The sequence below is a fragment of the Tenrec ecaudatus genome, chromosome 8, assembly GCF_050624435.1.
Source record: "Tenrec ecaudatus isolate mTenEca1 chromosome 8, mTenEca1.hap1, whole genome shotgun sequence".
NCBI lineage: Eukaryota > Metazoa > Chordata > Mammalia > Afrosoricida > Tenrecidae > Tenrec > Tenrec ecaudatus.
In genome coordinates this window covers 139,585,069-139,607,658 of record NC_134537.1, presented here as the reverse complement: position 1 = coordinate 139,607,658, position 22,590 = coordinate 139,585,069, and the positions used below count along the sequence as shown (strand labels likewise).

At 41.4% G+C, this 22,590-nt stretch overlaps 1 protein-coding gene across 2 annotated transcripts in view; it reads left to right on the top strand.

Moving 5' to 3' along the window:
- The window catches only part of SEMA4F (ssemaphorin 4F), a 44,389-nt gene that overhangs the window by 4,644 nt on the left and 17,155 nt on the right, over positions 1-22,590 (top strand). For both annotated transcript variants that reach the window (XM_075556887.1, XM_075556886.1), the window contains one exon: positions 4,244-4,337. In XM_075556887.1, coding sequence (XP_075413002.1) covers positions 4,244-4,337 — 94 coding nt within the window. The remainder of the gene's footprint in view (positions 1-4,243; positions 4,338-22,590) is intronic.

Genomic DNA, 22,590 nt, shown 5'->3' with positions numbered 1-22,590 from the left:
CACAGTGGGTAATCCGTCAACCACATTTTCTTCGGGATCCTCTTTCCTGCTGCAGCAGCTGTGGGCATTTCCACCCCCAAACCCAGGCAGACTTGGAATGCATATATCCCACATGGATATCTGGGACTGGTGACATCTCAGCCAGGGTCTCAATGTGTTTGGACCCTTAGCTTTTCCCCTCAGTTGTCAGTAGTGAGTCAGAGGCTCTGAGAACAAACTTTTGTACAAAGTAGCGCATGTCCTGTTTGCAGTGGCTTCCTTGTCTGTTCAGTAGAGTGTGAAGAGGGAGGGGAACCATTCCATTTTCTGGCCAGGATCTTGGACTGCAAAGCAGTTTGCAGTCATCTTTACCGCTCTGATCTTGTCAACAGATATCTCCAAACCCTCCTTGGTCACACACCATCTTCACATGTCTGGCTTCCGGACGCCATAATGATCTTTGCTTGATTGCCCTACTTACTCCCCTGGAGTTGGCCTTGGGATTAGTTGGGCACCCGTGGAGTCCTTTCCACAATATGGTTGGGACATTTTCTTAATATATAATTACTCTTTGATTTAAAGCTCATGTTTTCAACTGATTGCTGATCTGCCTCACAGAGATCACCAACGAGCCCTTAAAAGTCAACCTGTCAGAACTAGTCTCCTTGTAGTTTCCCCAGATGACATCATGTCATGAAGGCTTATGACCTTTGAAAAAGTGAGCCTCCTATTAACTAGCTAACATATGATTACTGTGCGGTTAAAGAGATGTTTAATTGGGGTCTGCAAGGGCCAAGGACACTCCACTATGTTCTCTATCTGAATGCTTAAATTCTTCGCTGTATCTTGGTTGTGTCCATCAGCACAATCTCTGAAAGCCAGCTGTGGTGAAGGCAAGTCCTTTACGTCAGAGCTGGATAGCAAGGTCCACACTGAGCTGACAGGTTGCAGACATATAAAGAGCCTCTCCTAGGTAGTCAGAGAAACAAAGATGGTCCTTGTTACATGAAGCAGGTTTGACACCATGAGAAATGGAAGTCGGATGAGGTCTCCGGCTGCAAGCTGGACTACAGACAGGACAATAGAGCAGAGCCAAACAAAGCTGGTTTCAAATCTTGGCTGCCTCTACCAGCTACATAACCCTAAACATAATCATATGTCAGCAATCAGTTGAAAACATGGCTTGAGTTTGGTAGAGGTCAAACGAGGAGACTTTGGGGAAAGATATACACAGACAATTGGACCAATATGTAACATCAAGATAAATGGATAAAAGACTGGAGTTGTCAAGGACTTTTGTCTTGTGTGGATGGACAATCAATGCTCATGGAAACAGCAGTCAAGAGATCAGAAGAGTGAATTAGGTAAATCTGCACAAGACCTCTTTGGAGTTTTGAAGAGCAAGCATGTTATTTTGAGGATTAAGTAGAAACAGTTGTTTCCACTGCCTCGTGTGCAAGTTGGACACTGAATCAGGAAGAGCACAGAAGAACCAATGCCTTTGGACTGTGGTGCTGGGGAAAAATACTGAAAGTACCATGGACTGCCAAAAGGACAGACAAGTTTGTCTTGGGAGAAATATGACCAGAGTGCTCCTTAGAGGCAAGGAGGGTGAGACTTCATCTTATATACTTGTCCAAAGGAGACACCAGTCCCTGGAAAAAGACATTATGCTTGGTAAAGTAGAGGGGCAGCCAAAAATGGGAAGGGCCTTGTGTTAAGCCGGGGTTGGCTAGAGAAACAAATCCGGAAGCACTCATATATGTATAAGAAAGAGCTTTATGTCAAAGAGTAATTATAAAGAAAATGTCCCAACCCAATCGAGATCAAGTTCATAAGTTTGATATTAGTCCATTAGTACAATACTAGTCCATAAATCCCTCTTCAGACTCACACAGCAACATGCAATGATGCAGAATGCAGGAAGATCACAGGTCAATGGGTACAAAGTCTTGTAGATCCAATGGCAGTGGATCCATCTTGAGGGCACTTGTAGGTTCTCAGCGTGGCTCAATGTGTCTCATCAACAGGAAGGTGAAAATGGAGAGAGAGGAAATTCCCAGAATCCTCATAGAGGCAAGTTCCCAGAATCCCACAAGGCGACCTCGTCAGGCTTTGACCTGACTGACAGGCTAGACTCTACCCCTACACTTATTTATCAGGTTGACATGGAATTATGTAACTACTACAGCCCTCGAGGAAATGAATTGACACCTTGGCTGCAACAATGGTTTCAAGCATAGAAACCATTGTGGGGCTGACACAGGACCATACAGGGTTTCCTTCTGTGGTGCGTAGGGTCGATTTGGGTCAGAACTGACTCAATGGCACCCAACAACAACAACCTCCAGAGACATTGTGGCTGGAAATGTAAGGATGACTATCTCTGAGAACCATGTTAAAAGGTCTAAGGACAGAGCCTTAAGATACACACCTGGGGTGAGAAAGGAGAGCAGTGACCGAAGGCGACCATGAACAACTGGTCAGGAAGAGGGACTCAAGTGGCACAGCATTCTAAGAGTATCGGGAATGCAGTATTCCAAGGAACGGAGTGAGTCAAAATATAAAAATGTGTATAAAGATTAATTTGAATGAGAACTTAGAATAGCGCAGTCTTTTAGTTCTTGGTAAAATATAAGAGAGTTGTGTAAGGCGTTAAGACGGAATATTGAAAAAAAAAGGAATATTGAGGATCCAGTTTAGACAGATTAGAATTCATTTTAAGAAATGTGTGTTGGTCTAAAGAGTTTTTACTCCAGGCAATCATGAACCATTTTGCCACTCTCTTGCTCAAAAATTTATTATATATAAAAAATTATTACCAAAGCATGACTGATACTCTAGATATATTCATCTGGGGTGGACGTGTAGAGTGCATGGGAGGTGAGCCTACATGACACAGCAAACAGGAGGTCACTGTAATAGTTTTAGTGAGAGTTAAGGGCACCAACAGGTATTCATCCCACCTCCCAAGTACCCAACATTTTAGCAGTCTCTCACAAAATTACCATCCATCCTTCTTGGGGTAGGGTATTTCCACTCCTGCGGAGGTGAAGTACTTGCATTCTTTCACATCAGTAGATTTTCTTGACCCAATATTCTCTCTGTGGGGACTCAGATCACATCTAATGTTAGCAGGCCACCTTCAAGGCTTTCTCAGTAAAATAACATCTGGCCTGCCATGTTGTAAAGTAGAGGAAAAATGAGCATGGGCAAGTAGGATACTTCACACTAAACCAAACTAAGACCAAAACAATCCATTACTATTGAGTCGATCCTGACTCAGAGCAACCCAATGAAGGGGATCGAGGCTATAAAACTTTACAGGCGCTCGCAGCTTCGTCGTTCTCCCACACAGCGGCTGGTGGGCTTGCACTGCTTGCCCTGTTGCTAGTCGCACTAATATCGAAGCACTTAGGGCCCAGCCATACCATATGCCCATCTTATTTATGAACTAGCGATATCATGCCTGGCACTTTGTGTCATCATTTTGATTTGCAGCCAGCCACAGTTAATTACCTCCTCAGATCTCGGTTGAAATTGTCCCTGATATCCATCTTTAGGTGTCATCTTGAAGTCTCTTAAGTGCCGGAGGCCAGGTTAAGATCACTTCTGGCTGACTTTGGTGGAACTCGTACATTCCTGCTTCCTACGCATGTCTCGCCCGTGGGTGAGGAGCCCTTTGCCTACCCAAACTTCACATTCTGCCCTGAGCCGTAGGCCAGTCTTCACTGACTTGGCAAGTTTTCTCCCTCCCTTGGAAGTGTCCTTGGCTCTGGCTCTAGCTCCTCCCTGGGGTGGGAGCAGGGAGAGGATGGCCTGTCTTCATCTAGGCCCCGGGACTTCGGAGTGCAATGAGGTGACACTCTTCTTTATTTTTCTCCAGGGTTCCAGCCATCAGGAGGCCTACCTGCTTCCCTGGGCCCCTTTCTCCTGTTGCACATCCTCTAACTTCCCCCATTTTTCAGGGGGAAATCTGCCTGTCTACTTTTTAGTGTTTCATAAAGCCGTCCTAGGTGTTCTTTGCTCAGGGGATGTAGATTTGGGGTACTAGAGAGACTGAGGGAAAAGGAACTGGGGAAAAGAAGGGTCCCGAGATGGGAAAGGCAGGATGGGTCTGTGGGTCAGGGGTCAGGATCGTAGACTGGGAATATGGGAGTGGTAGCAGGAAATGGGAGCTGAATGGGGAACTGGGCTTTTCTTCTGACCATCTCTGTAAACCTTCCCTGTGACCCCTAAACCAATTGCACCCTTCTGGCCGTAGGATGTGTCCAGTTTCCGGCAGGTTGAAAGACTTGAGAGTGGCCGGGGGAAATGTCCTTTTGAGCCAGCGCAGCGGTCAGCAGCTGTAATGGCTGGTGAGTGGGGGAGACAAGAACCTGTCTCTTCTTGCTGTCATTACCTCCTTCCCCACCCGCTGTTGGAAAGTCTGTGTCCTTTGCTTTCTTCAGAATGCCTATGATTCCCATGTCTCTTAGTAGCCTTTTCTATTCTTCCAGTGTGCTTGTGACCTCTGGTTCCCCTGCCCCCCCCCCCCAATGGATATCCAGTAAGTCTCTAGAGTGTGGTTTCTCAGGGCACATTTAAGGTGAATGAATGTCTCCTCTGTTAACCTCATTTGATTTTCTCTGAGTGTTTATTTTCTGTTTACGAGGGATCTCTACTACAATGCCTATTATATTTGGAAACAGAATAAAGAAGAACGTAAAAATCTACAACACTGTCCAAACGAACTTTGGGCCACCGTGGGAGTGTTCTATGTGTGTGCTATCCCAAACCAGAGCCATTAGCTACATGTGGTGAATGGGCCCTTGAAATATGACTGGTGAGAAGGCGGAAGGAAGGGCATTTTCATTTTTATTTTACGTTAATTGATCTTAATGTTTGTACCTAGGGTCTGCTCTATTTAGTTAGAATATCACTACTTAGAAACCCACTGCTGAAAAGTATTTTAGTACATACTTCCTTCTAGCCTTTTAAAAATGTGCATGCATGAACACTCATATTCATGACATGTATTTTGCTGGCCAATCTTGTGTTACTCAGGGAACTCATGGTTGATTATTAAATAAATCCCTGCTGTTTATGTATGTATATTTGAACACAATAGATATAGTTGCTCAAGTGTTGGAATGGTCCGGTCACATACTGTTTATGTGGCACATAGGGTCAGACTATCCCACATACGCCCTCCATAGTTAGTGAGCAGCCAGCTGCTTTGTCGTGATAATATTAAACAAGTAGACTAAAGGAAAATTTAATGTATAAAAATGTCAAAATTCCATGCCTTATGGGTATAGTTTTGTGTTTTTCATGCAGCTTTTTATCACAGACATTTTCTATGTCATTTAAAAGATTCTCGAAAAAAAGTTTTTAATGACATTGAGATGCTCATCCTGCAAGCTTATAATAGTTTGATGAAAATAACTCCAAGTAATCTATATCTTATTTCCAAGTTTATTTAGTTTCCTACTCAATCATGCAACAAAATAATGTAAAGTTATCCAAAATGCTGTGATACAAATTTTGTGCAGAAGTTGCTGTCTTTATTTTAGGCTGTTTTCTTAGATTCCCGGAAATGGACTACTGTGTCAAAGGGTGTAAACATTTTACAGCTCATTAAGTGTTGCTAATTGGGTTTTTAGAAAAGGTGTACCAATTTACACCCTAAACTGATGGGGAATGAGAATTCCACCCAATCCCCCAATTTCATCAGAATTTATTGTTGTTTGAAAAATCTTTGACAATTGGAGATTTAAAATGGCACCTTGTTTTAATTTGTATTTCTTTACATACTAGTGAAGTTTAACTTTTTAACATTTTAGTACTTGTTTTATTTCGTTTTTGGTAAATTCTCTGCTTTGTGGTATAGCATATTAGTGTTCCAATCTACTATCTTTTCCTTTGCAATTTCTTTTTTTCTCATTTAGAGAACTTTTTTTCTCCCTTACAATCTCCCTCCCACCCAACATTTGATTTATTTGGAAGATAGTTTGTTGGCTTGCATGAGATGGGGATCGAAATCAAAATGGCCGATCTTGCTAATCAACTTGCTTAGCATGTTTCTTCATTCCCCTTTCTTTCTTCACTGACTTATGTGTCTTCCTTTATTATAAAAGTAATGCTTTCCCTCCCAGTTTTATTGATATAAAATTCACATCATACATTTTCAGAGTTAAGTTGCTTTTAAAAAAGAGTTGCATATGCCTTATCACAATCAGGTCTTGTGCACTCTCCCCCTCCCACAGTCATTATTTGCTCCCCAATTCCCTTCACTATCCTCCACCATTTCCGATAAACCATTGCATCAGTTATTGTCTCTATGCATCCATCCACTTCTTCGGTGTTTCATAAACTGGAAAATATAAGAGAAACAATGAAAACAAAACAGAAATAAATAAAATTTTAAAAAGTAAAAAATAAAGAGGAAGAAAAAACCCACCAGCAATATTAAAATAAGCCAGAGAGCAAATTCAGATGGAGTCATGTGGGAGGTCAGCTGATCAAGTATCATACTACACCATAGTTCCATCCACCATATTCAGGCTTGCAACAATCTCTGTCTGATAGCCAAGCAGTTGGAGTCCCTGGACTGCGGCCAGACGGGATCTCCCAGGGGCTTAGTCAGGCAGTGACTCTGCAGATGGATTTTGGGCCACTGTCCTCCATAGTCTTCTCTAATTGTTGTTGTTGGGTACCGTCAAGTCCGCTCTGGCCTGTGGCAACCCTGTGCACAAAAGAACGAAACACTGCATGGCCCTGCGCCATCCTCACAATTGTTCCAATGGCTGAGCCCATTGATGCAGCCACTGTGTCACTCTGTCTCCTTAAGGGCCTTCCTCTTTTTCACGGCCCTTCCACTTTACCAAACATATCCTTCTCCAGGGACTGGTCTCTCCTGACAATATGTCAAAAGTGGGTAAGACGGAGTCCTGCCATCCTTGCTCTAATGAGCACTCTGGCCTACTTCTTCCAATACAGATGGCTTTGTTCTTTTAGCGTCCATGGTACTTTCAATATTCTTCTCCAGCATCAGAATTCAAATGCATATATTCTTCTATGGCAGCGGTTCACAACCTGTAGGTCGTGATCACTGTGGGGGTCGAACGACCCTTTCACAGGGGTTGCCTAAGACCATCAGAAAACACATCTTTCCAATGGTCTTAGGAACCAAGACTGCTCCTCTATCCGTCTCCAGGCGGGTCCGCCCACATGCAGATATGCCCACATAGGATTATCTGCCTGGCGTGGTGACATCAATTTGTAACAATGAAAATGCATCCTGCATATCAGATATGTACATTATGATTTATAGCAGTAGCAAAATTAACATTATGGAGTAATAACGAAAATAATTTTATGGTTGGAGTCAGCACAACACGAAGACCTGTATTAAAGGGTTGCGACCTTAGGAAGGTTGAGAACCACTGTTCTATGGTCTTCCTTATTCATTGCCCAACTTCCACATGCATAGGATGCAGTGGAGAATTCCATGACTCGGGTCAGGCACCCCTTAGTCCTTAAAGTAACACCTGTATTCTTCAATACTCTAAAGAGGTCTTGTGCAGAAGACTTACCTAGTGCAACACTTCTTTGGATCTCTTGACTGTTGCTTCCATGATCGTTGATTGTGGATCCAAGCAAGACAAAATCCTTGATGACTTCAGCTTCTTCTCCATTTATCATGATGTTACCTATTGGTCCAGTTGTGGGGATTTGGGTCTTCTTTACACTGAGTTGCAGTCCACACTGAAGGCTGCAATCCTGATCTTCGTCAGCACGTGCTTCAAGTCCTCCTCACTTTTGGCAAACAAGGTTGTGTCATCTGCATAACTCAGGTTGTTAATGAGCCTTCCTCCAACCCTGATGCCACATCCTTCTTCCTGTAATCCAGCTTCTCTGATGATTTGCTCAGCACACAGATTGCACACGTATGGTGCGAAGCTGCAGCCCTAACGCACGCTTTCCTGATTTTAATCCATGCAGTATGTCCTGTTTCATGTACATAACTGCCTCTGGTTCCACGTTCAACTTCCGAATGAGCACAATGAAGTGTTCTGGAGTTCCCATTCTTCTCAAGGTGATCCACGGGTTATTTATAGTTATAAGCCACTTGTGTTTGGTGGCTTGTGTGTTGCTCTGATGCTGGATGCTATGTCGCTCGTATTTCAAATGCCGGCAGCGTCACCCACAGTGAACAGGGTTCCGTGGAGCTTCCAGACTAAGAACAGACCATGAAGTTCTCCGCTCCCCATTTGGGAGGAGGAAGTCGCTGAAAATCCGACACATAGCCTAGAAGCATTGTCTACAAATTGGCTGCTCACAATTTTAGCTCCTACGTTTCCCGTCATCTTATTTGGATTTTGTTATTGTCATCTTCAGATCACACAGGCTGGTGTGCTTCTTCCATGTGGACTTAGTTGATGCCTCACTTAGATGGGTGCTTTTCAGACCCCAGATACTATTTCAGTTGATAGCGGGACATCATCTGCTTTCTTCACCACACTTTGCTGTAGCAATCATATCTTCAGTGATCACTTCATGAAGGCTAGTATAAACTAATTCTTACCTATGCTTTTGGCAATATTTTAGGAACAACAAAGTAGGGACAGAGGATCTAATTCTTAAAATTTTAAATATGTGACTTTGTTTATAGGAACAGTCTTAAAAGCTATAAAGACTAGAGTCAAATAGTGAATCACCTTTTCTGAAAAATAATAAAATAGCATGAAAGGCTTTAAAAATAATGTGTACATATCCAGTGTACATAATATTTAGGTTGTCATTTTGCCATTCATATGTTAAAATTGTCAAAACTTTAAATAAAACATTTTAGTCAATAGCTTCTTTTTCTTGAGCATTTTCTTGGCTTTTTATCAAGTGATTTTGGCAGAATTCTGAGCCAGTCAGGATCCTTAGGAAAGATTTCATTTTAGTGGATGTGAATGTCTTTTGATTCTACAAAATTATTCATCAACAAAAAACTTATCATTTTCAGTATTCTGATATAATCACTAACATATTTTCTTTGTCAGCCCCTGTGAGTCACGATTCTGTTCCATTCAGCAAGCAAGTTCACATTAGGAAGTGATAGAAGAACACAGATTTCACAAATAAAATTATTATGTGACAAAGTGAGAACATTTTTTTTTATTTTAACAATTTATTGGGGCTCATACAATTCTTTTCACAGTTCATACATATACATACATCAATTGTATAAAGCACATCTGTACAGTCTTTGCCCTAATCATTTTTTTCTCTTTTCTTCTTTTACATGTTATTAGGGACTCATACAACTCTTACCACAATCCATACATATACATACATCAATTGTATAAAGCACATCCATACATTCCCTGCCCCAATCATTCTCAAGGCATTTGCTCTCCACTTAAGCCCCTTGCATCAGGTCCTCTTTTTCCCCCCCCTCCCTCCCCATTCCCCCCTCCCTCATATGCCCTTGGTAATTTATACATCGTTATTTTGTCATATCTTGCCCTATCCGGAGTCTCCCTTCCCCCCTTCTCTGCTGTCCCTCTCCCAAGGAAGAGGTCACATGTGGATCCTTGTAATCAGTTCCCCCTTTCCAACCCACTCACCCTCCACTCTCCCAGCATTGTCCCTCATACCCTTGGTCCTGAAGGTATCATCCACCCTGGATTCCCTGTACCTCCAACCCTCATATGCACCAGTGTACAGCCTCTGTCCTATCCAGCCCTGCAAGGTAGAATTCGGATCATGGTAGTTGGGGGGAGGAAGCATCCAGGATCTGGGGGAAAGCTGTGTTCTTCATCGATACTACCAATGAGAACATTTTAAAAAGTTTTATATCCTTTTTTTTCCCTCTCAGAAAATGAGATGCAGAATTGCCTTTCTGCTGACAGTTGGCAGAGGTGCCAAGAATTCACTCTGTAATGGTTTCGAATGGCAGTTAACGGTTTAAAACTGGCACAGAGCCACATCAGTCCATACAGAATATTATGCATTTTCTTTTGAACTTCCGACTTAACTGGGCTGGATAAGTGCCACTATTTACTTGGGACTTCCTGCATTGATCCGTTATACCCTGCTTACCTCTGCTTTGAAGATATCAGTGTGGAAAATAGTGGCAACATTGTATAAGAACTGGAGCTTTTTTGAGTTGGGATCTAAGAAAATTTTCTTAAGGATAATAGAAGTATTAAGGAAAAATTTTAAAGATTGTATGAAGAAACTATTAGGATGTAATATTGGGAATGTTGATTTAAATGATAAAAATGATAAGGAAATGTAGAAAGGAAAAAGTGGAGTTTTTGTTTGTAATTCTATCACCAGATAAACCACTATTCTTATTTACTTATAATATTCTCTTCTATTTTGTGTGTATGTTTATGTATTTATACTAAATTAAAATTTCCATGCATATCTCAATATATAGTGAGCATTTTCTCATTAGAGTAGTTGTTTAATTATTCAAAACATGATTTTCATGTGTGCATGCCATCAATTTGAATGGAGCACAATTTAATTATTCCCATATAACCCTATGTTCAAATTTTTAGAAATGTAAAATGCCACAGTGGAAATCATTTGCATACATTCTTTTTTTAAAAAATTAAATCATTTTATTGGGAACTCATACAACTCCTATTACAATCCATACATCTGTTGAATCAGGCATGTTTGTACATATATTGTCCTCATTCCCTTCTAGACATTTACTTTCTATTGAGCCCATGGTGTCAGCTCTTTTAAAAAATTTTCCCTTCACCCACCCCCATACCCTGAGAACCCTCTGATACATTGTACATTGTTATAATTTTCATCTCTCACATCCACTGCTGTCTCCCTTCCCCCTATAGAGTGGTGTATGGTTATGCATCGGTTCCCCCTCTCTCCGTTCTTCTCCCCCACTTCCCCCTACCCTTCTGGTGTCACTGTCCCCACTCCTGTCCCTGGATTCCGTGTGTCATGAGCTCCCATGCCTGTGTCCATGTTCCGGTCTAGTCTGAATTGACAAGCAGCACTGGGGTCATGGTAATGGGGGTGAGGTGAGGAAGCCTCAAGGTACATACATTCTTTTTTTTCTTTTGGTACATACATTCTTATGTATATTTTTTGCATATATCGAATTAATTGCACAAGACTTAGTCCCCAGATTGACTGGGCTCAATTGACTGGGAATTGCTAGTTCAAAAAGTATAAAAGTTTTATGGTATTCGATGGATTTGAATCACTTTTGACTCACAGTGTGCAATAGAATGAAACACTGCCTCGGCCTGCACCATCTTTACTGTGGTTGCAGTGTTTGAGCTCATTGCGGCCACTACTGTCATCCCATCTCATTGAAGGTTTCCTATTTTTTGCTGGCCCTCTGTTTACCAAGTTGTAGGGATACATCCCTCCTGATAACACGTCCAAAATACATCAGATGAAATCTCACCATCCTCGCTTCTAAAAAGCATTGTGGCTGTACTTCTTCCAATGCAGATTTGTTCTTCTGGCAGCCCACAGGAACTTCAATATGTTTCTCCAACACTGTAATTCAGATGCATCATTTCTTTATTCATAGACCACCTTTTATGTACATATGTGGCCACTGAAAAATGCCGTGGTTTGGATCATGTAAGCCTTAGTTCTCAAAAAACATCTTTGCCTTTTAACACTCTGAAGAGGTCTTTTTGCAGCGGATTTGCCCGATGCGGCTGGTCATTTGAGTTCTTCATTGCTGTTTCTGTAGCCAATGACCGTGCGCCAAGCAAACGAAACCCTCCATAACTGAACTTCACTCTTGTCTCCGTTTAGCATGTTGTTGCTTCTTGGTAGCGTTGTGGGGATTTTTGCTTTCTTTGTGATGAGGTATAATCTGTGCTGATCTCCATCAATGAGTGTTTTAACTCCCTGTCAGCAAATGTGATTGTGTCATCTGGGTAAGGCAAGTGGTTTATGAGTCTTTTTTCCAATTCTGATGGCATATTTTTCTTTATCTAGTCCATCTTCTTGGATTATTTGCATGGCGTATAGATTGAATAAGTCTGGTGGAAGTTTATAACTCTGATACACACCTTTTCTGATTGATCTTTTTGTTTTGATAGAGTGATTGCCTCTTGGTCGATGTATGGGTTCTGCATGAACACAATTAAATGATCTGGAATTCTTGTTCTTCTTAATGGTATCTATAACTTGTTATGATCCACACAGTCAAATTCCTTTCTGGTATTCTCTGCTTTCAGCGAAGATCTGGTTTATGTCAGCAATAGTTTCCCCCAGTTCTACCTTCTCATTGGAATATGACTTAAATTATTGTCAGCTATCTGCCAGTGCACCCCTGGAACCATTTTTGAATTATCTTTAGCATAATTGCATTGGCCTCTGATATTAATTATACTGTTAGTTAATTTCTGCACGCTGTTGGATCATCTTCGTAATGAGCACAAATAAAGATCTCTTCCAGCTGTTTGGCCAGACAGCTGTCTTCCAAATTTCTTGACATAGGTGAGCACTTTTAGTGCTGCATCAGTTTTTGGAAACAATTCCATTGATATTCTGCCAATTCCCGGTGCCTTGTTTTTCTGCTAAGACCTTCAGTGCAGCTTAGACTTCTCCCTTCAAGCTCATCGGTTCTTGATCATGGCAAATTGTTGCCCATTCAGTATTGCAACTCGAGGCTTGAAATTTTCTTCCCTGCCACCCCTCCCCACATTTCTTTCAGTTTGAGAAATCCGGACTGTGTTCTTCCCTTGTGGTTTCCTAAATCCAGATGTTTGTATATTTCATTCTAATAGGTTGTCTTCTTGAGTAGCCCTTTAGAATCTTCTGGTCAGCTCTGTGACCCCATCATTTCTTCTGTTTGCTTTAACTACTCCCCTTTTGAGGGCAAGTCTCGGAGTCTCTTACGTCCTTTCAGCCTTTTCATCCTTTTTAATGACCCACTGCTTTCTTCATTTATCATGTCTTAGTGGCATCTCCTTAGGGACAATTTGTCATCAGTGTTCACTGCATCAAATTTATTCTTGAGATGGTCTCAAAATTCAAGTGAGATATGCTAAAACTCGTGCTTTGGATCTTACGGACTTGTTTGGAATTTGAATTTCTTTAGTTACAACTCGAATTTGTATATGAGTAGTGGGAATCTGTTCCTCAGTCTACCCCTACCATGCTTTGGCTTTTCCATCATCTCTTTCCACAGACGTAGTCAATTTGATGCCTTTGTATTCCTTTCAGTATAGTCACTGCATAGTCCTGTATAGTCACAGTATAGTCACTGTACAGTGACTTGCCTACTGTATAAGTATTTGCCAGAAACAAGTCCTTGGTCCTGCAAAATTCTCTCTAGGTAATCTCTTGTGCTGTTTCTATCAACAAGGCCATATTTTCCAACTGCTGGACCTTTTATGTTTTCAGTTTTTGCATTCCAATAACTAATGTTTATCAGTGCATCTTGATTCACTGTTTGACTGTAGAAGTCAGTGAGAATATTCAGTTTCTTCAACTTTGGCCGTAGCGATTGGCACGTAGATTAGAATAATAATTACATTAGCTGATCTTCCTTGTAGGCACATGGATACTGTCCTATCACTGACAGCGTTGCACTTTAGAATAGATCTTAACATGTTCTTTTTGTTGATACGTGTGACACCACTCCTCTTCAACTTGTCATCCCTGGCAATGCAGATCTTCTTTTGTGTGTGGCCAACTAAAACTTGTCATCTATATTTTTATCTATTTTTCCAAACCATTTTATTAGGAGTGAATCCAGACATATCATTCTATAGTTCAATCACATCAAGCAGTATTGTAGCTATCCCAAGAGTATGGAACAGTAGGTGGATCAATATTGACTTACTGGTACAGAATAAATTATTATGTAGCTGGATGCAGTTTACACAAACAATGAGAATTGGTGATCAGATAAAATTTATAATAATATTCATTGACAATTCAATCATAGGTTTGCCAGAATAATACACATCTTACACACCAAGTCGGGCATTGATGTACTAAGTCAATGTTGATCCACCTACTGTTCCATACTCTTGGGAGAGCTGTCTCCTGCCTCTTCACACACCAGGTAATTTCAGTCTTAAGTCCTCAGGTTACAGTTGTGTTTGAGGTAGAATATAGTTAACCTAGTAGAGTTTCCACATGAGATCCCTCTGATACGGCTTTTGGAGTGTGCTGTGTGACTAAAGAGCCAGGATTCAGTGCCCTTGACCTGGGTCCCCAAGGGGTGTACAGAAACTTGGGCCAATGTGGCTTCTTAGGTGCATACTACCAGGCATACTTCCCCTTAGGGTCCTTAGAAGTGGTGTTAGTCATTGTTTTTCTCACTTGGCAGTTGGTCCTCCCCCTTTTTCTACCAACAGACATGAACTTGTCCTCTTCCACTTGTGTCTGCTCCCTTTCCCCTCTCCTGACTTAACTTTCCCATCAGTATCCTTCATTCCTTTGATAGGAATGTCTGCCAGTCTGGGGGAACCTCATCATAACTTCACATGGCAGCCAGTAAGTGGTCACCCTCCTCTCCCCTTCTTTTGACAATCTGATCAAGGCCGACATGAGGAGCCTGTTACAAAAGTGACCTTCATGGTTCATTGGCACCAGTCAGGCTCTCTACCAGGCTTTCTGGCTTCCCTGGCCAGCAGACTGGATGTCCTACAGGCCTGAGCTTGCACCTGTCCTGTAGCTTGTCCCTATAGCAGTGGGCGCATACAGTATTTGCCTTTTTGTGATTGACTAACTTCACTCAATGTTTTCCAGATCCCTGCATGTCATGAGGTGTTTCATAGTTTCATCACTGTTTTTTAGGTATGCATTGTATTCCATTATATATATATGAAAGTTGGTTTTTTGTAGAAGTATTGGCCTATGTACATATATTTATAAGACAATACACTGATGTTGTGGATGGACCTTGGGCCTTAACTCATACCCTCCTGAATACAAGTACAGTTTGTTCTAATGAACTGGCATTTTGTGATGCTCGCCCCACCCCCTCACCCCAGATAATTGCTGAAGACAAAATGGGCATATGAGCAAATGTGGTGAAGAAATCTAGATCCTATGATTATCTGATTCAAAATAGCCAGGGCTAGGCCATTTCAGCTCATTAATGCCTAGGAAAACAATCTTTAGGTGCTCCACTCATTTTTATGATTTCTAATTTTCCTAGATTTCTACTTCATACATCTCATGTTCAATTATTTATGGATTTTTGCAGCTGTTGAGTCATGCCACAGTAGGGACTGCAGGTCTTAGAGAAGCATTTCTCCATCATCCACATCCTTAAGGTCGACTGTGTTGCACAGGCAACTCTTCCCCAGTCATATTTTGCGTGATTTCCAACCTGAGGGACTCATCTTCCTGCACTCTACCAGATAATGGTTCACCACTGTTCATAAGGTTTTCAGTGGCCAATTTTGTCAAAAGTAGACTGCCACATCCTTCTGCGTAGTCTTAATCTGAAAACAGAAACTTGTTCACTCTGCTGACCCTGCTGGTATTTGAAATACTGGTCACATAGCTTCCAGCATCGCAGCAACATGTGAGACACTACAGTATGACAGCCAACAGCCTAAGGTGGCTCTCATAATGTAAGTGGCTACAAGTCCAAAGTAAGATGGCCAGTTCTTGCTGGAGGTTTTCTCTCTCTCTCTTGGCTCAGGTGTTAGGGGAGCATTCCTTGTCTCCATTTCATATTTGTGGGCTTAGTGTTCCTTGGAGATATCCATGTGTCTTGCCATCAATCGCCAATGGATCTAGAAGCTTTTCAGTGCAGGGATGCTGGTCTCAAAGATGCACTCAGCTTTTAGCTTTGTGGTGGTAGAAGGTCCCTCACAATCATTTATTGAGGTTGAATACCTTTTCTTTTTTATATATATTGAAAAAGTTTATATTTAGCATTAGCCAGCTGGACTCGGTTTAGATGATTCCGATTGTGTTGGCAACATCTAAAGCGTCATAGTCAGGAGCCAGTCGCACATATGCCTTCTCACCATCTGGCCTGATCAAGGTGTTGACCTTGACTACGTCAGTGTCATAGAGCTTCTTCACAGCCTGTTTGATCTGTTGCTTGTTGGCCTTGACATCCACAATGAACACAAGTGTGTTCAATCTTCTTCATGGCAGACTCTGTGGTCAAAGGGAACTTGATGATGGCATAGTGGTCAACTTGCTTCCTCTGGGGGCGCTCTTTTTTTTTTTATAAACATTTTATTAGGGGCTCATACAACTCTTATCACAATCCACACATATACATATATCAATTGTATAAAGCACATCTGTACATTCTTTGCCCTAATCATTTTCTTTTTTTCCCTCTTCTTGTCGTTTTTTACATTTTATTAGGGGCTCATACAACCCTTATCACAATCCATACATATACATACATCAATTGTATAAAGCACATCCGCACATTCCCTGCCCCAATCATTCTCAAAGCATTTGCTCTCCACTTAAGCCCTTTGCATCAGGTCCTCTTTTTTTCCCCTCTCTCTCTCCACTCCCCCCTCCCTCATGTGCCCTTGGTAATTTATACACTGTTATTTTGTCATATCTTGCCCTATCCGGAGTCTCCCTTACCCACCTTCTCTGCCGTCCATCTCCCAGGGAGGAGGTCACATGTGGATCCTTGGAATCAGTTCCCCCTTTCCAACCCACTCGCCCTCTGCTCTCCCAGCATCGCCCCTCACACCCTTGGTCCTGAAGGTATCATCCACCCTGGATTCCCTGTGCCTCCAGCCCCCATATGCACCAGTGTACAACCTCTGCCCTATCCAGCCCTGCAAGGTAGAATTCGGATCATGGTAGTTGGGGGGAGGAAGCATCCAGGATCTGGGGGAAAGTTGTGTTCTTCATCGGTACTACCTTGCACCCTGACTATCCCATCTCCTCTCCTAAACCCCTCTATGAGGGGATCTCCAGTGGCCGACACTTGGGCCTTGGGTCTTCACTCTGCACTTCCCCCTTCATTCAGTATGGCATACACACACACACACATATATATATACATATATATCTATTTTTTTTGCATGATGCCTTATATCTGGTCCCTTTGGCACCTCGTGATCGCACTGGCTGGTGTGCTTCTTCCATGTGGGCTTTTTTGCTTCTGCGCTAGATGGCCGCTTGTTCACCTTCAAGCCTTTAAGACCCCAGACACTCTCTTTTGATAGCCGGGCACCATCAGCTTTCTTCGCCACATTTGCTTATGCACCCATTTGTCTTCAGCGATCCTATCATGGAGGTGTGCAGTCAATGATATGATTTTTTGTTGGCACTCTTTGAGGGTATTTGGGCTGTCTTCTTAGCCTCAAGGTCTTGGGCTGCTGGAAGGTGGGTGACATGTGGATCTTCTGTGTGTGTGTGACCTGGACACCTTTCAGCACAGCCTTCTTGACCTTCAGCACCTTTGCTTTGGCTCCATTTTGGGAGTGACAGGGGCTTCCTTCTTTGCCTTCGGTGCCATCTTCATAAAAAGCGAGGTTGAATAACTTTTAATGTATTTATGGTACTTGCATTTCCTTTTGGAAAAGCTGAAGAAATCTTGTCTCCAAATATGATTCATCTAGATAAAATTAACCATGTTTTCTCAGTGTCTTTATTTCTACAGTTAATATTTAGGAAAATATGACAATCTTGACAGTTATTTTCTCATTAACTTGAAGTGCACTGATGACTATGACTCACTTCTGGGGGGGGTAGGTTTTTTGGTCTTATGCTCATCCTTTAGTTGTTGGGGTTACTTAGACTTCCATTAAAGGTCTCTTCTTCAGTGCACTCACCCTCCAGCACAGAGACCGGAAGCACCTGTGTGGCTTCTGTTTTTACCTGGATTCTGCTACCTCCCAAATCTGTATTGGCTTCCCAGACATTATCTGGGGCTGTAGACCAAATACCCATCAGCCTTCCAGACCTCTCTACTTCAGCGTTCCATTGCATCTCAGAGTCAGCATGTCCATAGAGCCCGTCCTCTTCCCTCACCTCTGCAGACCTACTGTACTCTCCCCTCCCCAGTGGTTGAACAGCACCGCTGCCCATCAAGGCACTCAAGTGCGAGGCAGCAGTGAGGTGGGTTTGGTTCTCCCTACTACTTACCATAATAATTAAAACCTTTATGAAGAAGAGAAGGGACAGAGGGAAATCCCCCTCAAAAAAAAGTTTTATTGGCATATAATTCACATACACACCTCAATAGTTCAATCTCATTGAGAAGAGTTGCACACTCATCACCACGGCTCTAGAACATTGTCTTCATTCTTGTACTCCTCGTTATTAGCTCACGTTTCCACCCCCCTCCCTCCTACCGTGCTCCCAAGGAACCATTACTCTAGTTGTTCTCTCTATAGATGCACCGATCCTGGATTTCATGTACAGAAAAACATTAACAAACTAACTAACAAGAATAACAAAGCAAAGCAGGTTAAAACACTTCAATCAAAAAGAAAGCAGGAAATATTAAAAGCTAGAACAAAAAAACAAACTCACTACCATTGTCAGTGCTGACTCATTGTGACTGCCCGTGGATTTCTGAGACTGTACCAGTTTGCAGTATTAAAAAGTCCAGTCTTTCTCCTGAGGAGCTGTTGATGACTTAGAAGTCCAATGCTTAACTTCTGTACCACCAGAGCTCCTCAGTGAAATGGTAGGGGGCTAAATTTTACCCTAACTGCATCTGCAACAATCCACTTTCCAATGCATTCTCCATGTTAGCAAGCCTGTTCACATCTTGCTAGGTTCACACCAGGGCTGGCCCATGGTCAGTGAGGATTCACCAGGAGCTCAATCCACATGTATTTCCCCTACATTAAAAAACAAAACCCCCCAAACCGAAATAGCTTTAGATGGATGGGTCAATAGGGCGTTTTGACCTGACTGCGTCTGCCATCATCAACGTTCCAATGCTCACTGACTGATAACAGGGCTAGTCACACCCCTCAGCTGTGGTCGGAGGGGACTCACTGGAAACTTAATGGAAGCAGGGAACTTTTGTCATTTCTCTTTAGAAACCCGTCCTGTGCTATTTCCTTTTCGTTCTGCCTTCATTGCATTTTGTGAGTTTTCCCACAGAGTACGGTATATAATATTGGCTCCTGGTTCTGCAATTGTTGAGAAATTTCACTTCTATTACTATTTTGCTGAGAATTTTCTTTAAAAAAAAAAGTAAGCATTTATTTATTTATTTAACATTTTATTGGGGACTCATACAACTCTTATCATAATCCATACAGTTACATACATCAATTGTATAAAACACATCTGTACATTCTTTGCCTTAATCATTTTCAAAGCATTTGCTCTCCACTTAAGCCCTTTGCATCAAGTCCTCTCTTTTCCCCCTCTCTCCCGCTCCCTCCTCCCTCATGAGCCCTTGATAATTTATAAATTATTATTTTGTTATATCTTTGCTGAGAATTTTATCATGAACACTTGCTAGAGTTTGTCACAAATTTTTTCTGTAGAAATACGATCATATAGTTCTTTTCTTTTGCTTTATTTATGTAGCATATGACACCGATTAGTTTTCTAAGGTTGTAATTCTGCTATGAATGTAATTTGATCCTGGTGTATGATTTTGTGGGGGTTGTTATTGAAGTTTGCTGGCTAGAATTTTGTTGAAATGTTTTGTATCTATGTCTGTAAGAGACATTGGTCTGTAATTTTCCTTTTGTATGTGTGTTATCTTTGACCGGGTTAGCTGTTGGGTTATGCCATCTTCATAAAAGGAGAAAAGTAAGGTTCCTTCCTCTTCTGTGTTTTTTTAAGAGATTGAGTAGAATTTATGTCAATGTTTCTCTGAATGTTTGGTAGAATTTTCCAGTGTAGCCATTGGGTCCTAGATTTTTTGTTGTTATTGTAATTAGCAGAGTATTATCTTCATTGTCTTTAATCTTCATTCTCTTCTTTGCTATTGGATCTGTTTAAGATGTCCAACTATGCATGTCAGTTTGTGTAGGTAGTGGTTTTAGTAATTTATGCATCTCATCAAGGTTTTCAAATTTGTTGGAGATCAATTTTTCATAGTAATCAGTTAGGGCTTCATTTCTTTTCTTTTAGGGCTTCGTTTCTGTTGGATTGGTTATAGATTATCACCAATTTCATTTTCCAATTTGATTATTTGCCCTTTCTGTCCCCATCCCCCTTTCTTTTGTCCATGTAGCCAGATGTATGTCTATTTTATCAATGCTTTCAAAGAACTAATTTCTAGTTTTGGTGATTCTTTCTATTGCTTTTCAATTTCATTTATTTCTGCCCAGATCTTTATTATTTCCTTGCTTCTGACAGCTTTTGTCTTTTTGCTCTTCCTTTTGGCTGATGTTTTTAGTGCAGGGTGAACTTCTTCCTTTAGTACTATTGGTTCTTGCTTCTCTGTTACTTCTTGAAATGACTGAATGTCCACTAAGGTGTACTTGACCCAAGCCATGGTATTTTCAATCACCTCATAAGCATGTTGTCAGGAGAGATCAGTCCCTGGAGAAGGACATCAAGCTTGGTAAAGTAGAGGGGCAGCGAAGGACAGGAAGCCCCTGGAAAAGATGGGCTGGCTCCAACATCAGAACCATTGTGAGGATGCCGCAGGACTGCGCAGAGTCTCCTTCTGTTGTGCACAGGGCTGCTCTGACTCTGACTGACTAACAACAGTAACAATATATCAGCAATAAAGACACAGAAACAATTTTCCAACAGATAATCAGAGAGAATTTCCCAGATCTGAACAGACCACCAAGCCTGCAGATGCAGAAAGTTACATGAACTCCAATTTTGTATCCAAGGACACACAAAAAGTATCAACTCCCTGTTGTATATTGTATATTGTAATAGAAATCCAAAGAGAGAAAGAATTCTGGAAGCAGGAAGAGAACAACACAATGTAGCACACCAACAGGCTTTCATAAGAATCAGTGTAGATTTCTCCCCAGAAACTCCATAAGGAACATAGATTGTGTGCTTGCAGTTAATCCTGGCTTCAGTGTAAGAACTGGTTTTTACTGCATGGCCCTGCTCATACTTGCCCTCATGAAGGAAGTGCAGAGGAGAGGGGTGCTATATATAGTAAAGTGTGGTGAAGAAATTAGATGGTGCCTGGCTGTCAGATAAATAGTGTCTGGAGTCTTAAAGGCTTGTTTCCCAACAAACAGCCATCTGAGTGAGATGCCAACTAAGCCCACATGGAAGAATCACACTAACACCCGTGTTCCAAAGGTTATAAATTATATAATCCAAATCTGAAGGAGGGAATAGTATCAGAACTTAAATTGTGAGATTCAGGTTTGAAGAAGGCCATGGATGACAACAAAAACCCCAAATATATTTGCAGGATAAGCACAGGGAATAAGCCTAATAATCTGGCAGTCACTTCCTTCTAAACATCATCGCAGGATGGGAATAACCTGGTTACCAAACAGAGAGTATTGGAGAGATGACTATAGTAGATTAAAATGATAAATCTGACTCGAACAGTTAATACCTGGTTATTTATCTCCCTGTTAATAGATTTTGGGCTTGATCTGGGTTTTAGTGTTTTCCCTATTCTTTTTTCATATTGGGGTTTATCTCTGTTGTATGTTGTCCCTCTGCTCTGTATTTTTCTATGCTCTTTTAGTATCTGAAACTCAGGATGGGTGAATTTATGGAGACAATAGCTAGAATAAGGGTTCCTGGAGGGTACGGCGGGGGAGCGGATATCAAGGAGAACAAGAAGGAAGAAATGTTTTGAAACTGTGGTAGCAATTGTACAGCAATGCTTGATGTAATTGATCTATGGAGTGGTATGATGTCTGGAAAATGGTTTGAAAGAAAAATCATATTACAAGAGATAAAGGACATTACAGAATAATAAAAGGGTCAATCCACCAAGAAGATATGAACAATTATAAATATATATGTACCTAACAACAATACACCAAAATGCACGAAACGTATACTAATGTGAGGTGAAAAACAGACAACTCCAAAATAGATGAGACACACCACTTTCAGTGACAAACAAACTCACTGCCATCATGTCAATACTGACGCAAAGTGACCCTGTAGGACAGGGTAGAACTGCCCCTGTGAATTTCTGAAACTGTGACTGTTTGCAGGAGTAGAAAGCCCTCTCTCCCAATTACAAACAGAATATCTAAAAATAAAATGACTAAGAACATTAAAACTATAAGCAAACTGAACCTAATGTAGATCTATAGAACACCCCACCCTGTATCAGAAAAACACACATTCCTCTTCAACATATGGATAATATTCCAGAATAGAACATAGACAAGGACAAAAAAATAAGTCAACAAATTTTAAGTCACTGTCATAAAGTCAGTTCTGACTCATGGTGACCCTGTAGGGCAGAAGAGAACTGCCTCTGTGGGCTTCCAAAGCTAAATCTATATGGGAGTAGAAAACCACATCTTTCTGTCGTGGAGCGGCTGGGGCTTCTGAACTGCTGATCTTCTGCTTGACGGGCCAATGTGTAATCCACTATGCTATGAGTAAATACATATAAACAAACAAACAAACAAACAAACAAAAGCTACTAAAGAACCATTGGGTGATAGAAGAAATCAAAAGTGAAATTTTAAACATTCTTAGAACAAAAGTGAAAACACAACACTTCAAAACCTTTGGGATATAGCAAAAGCA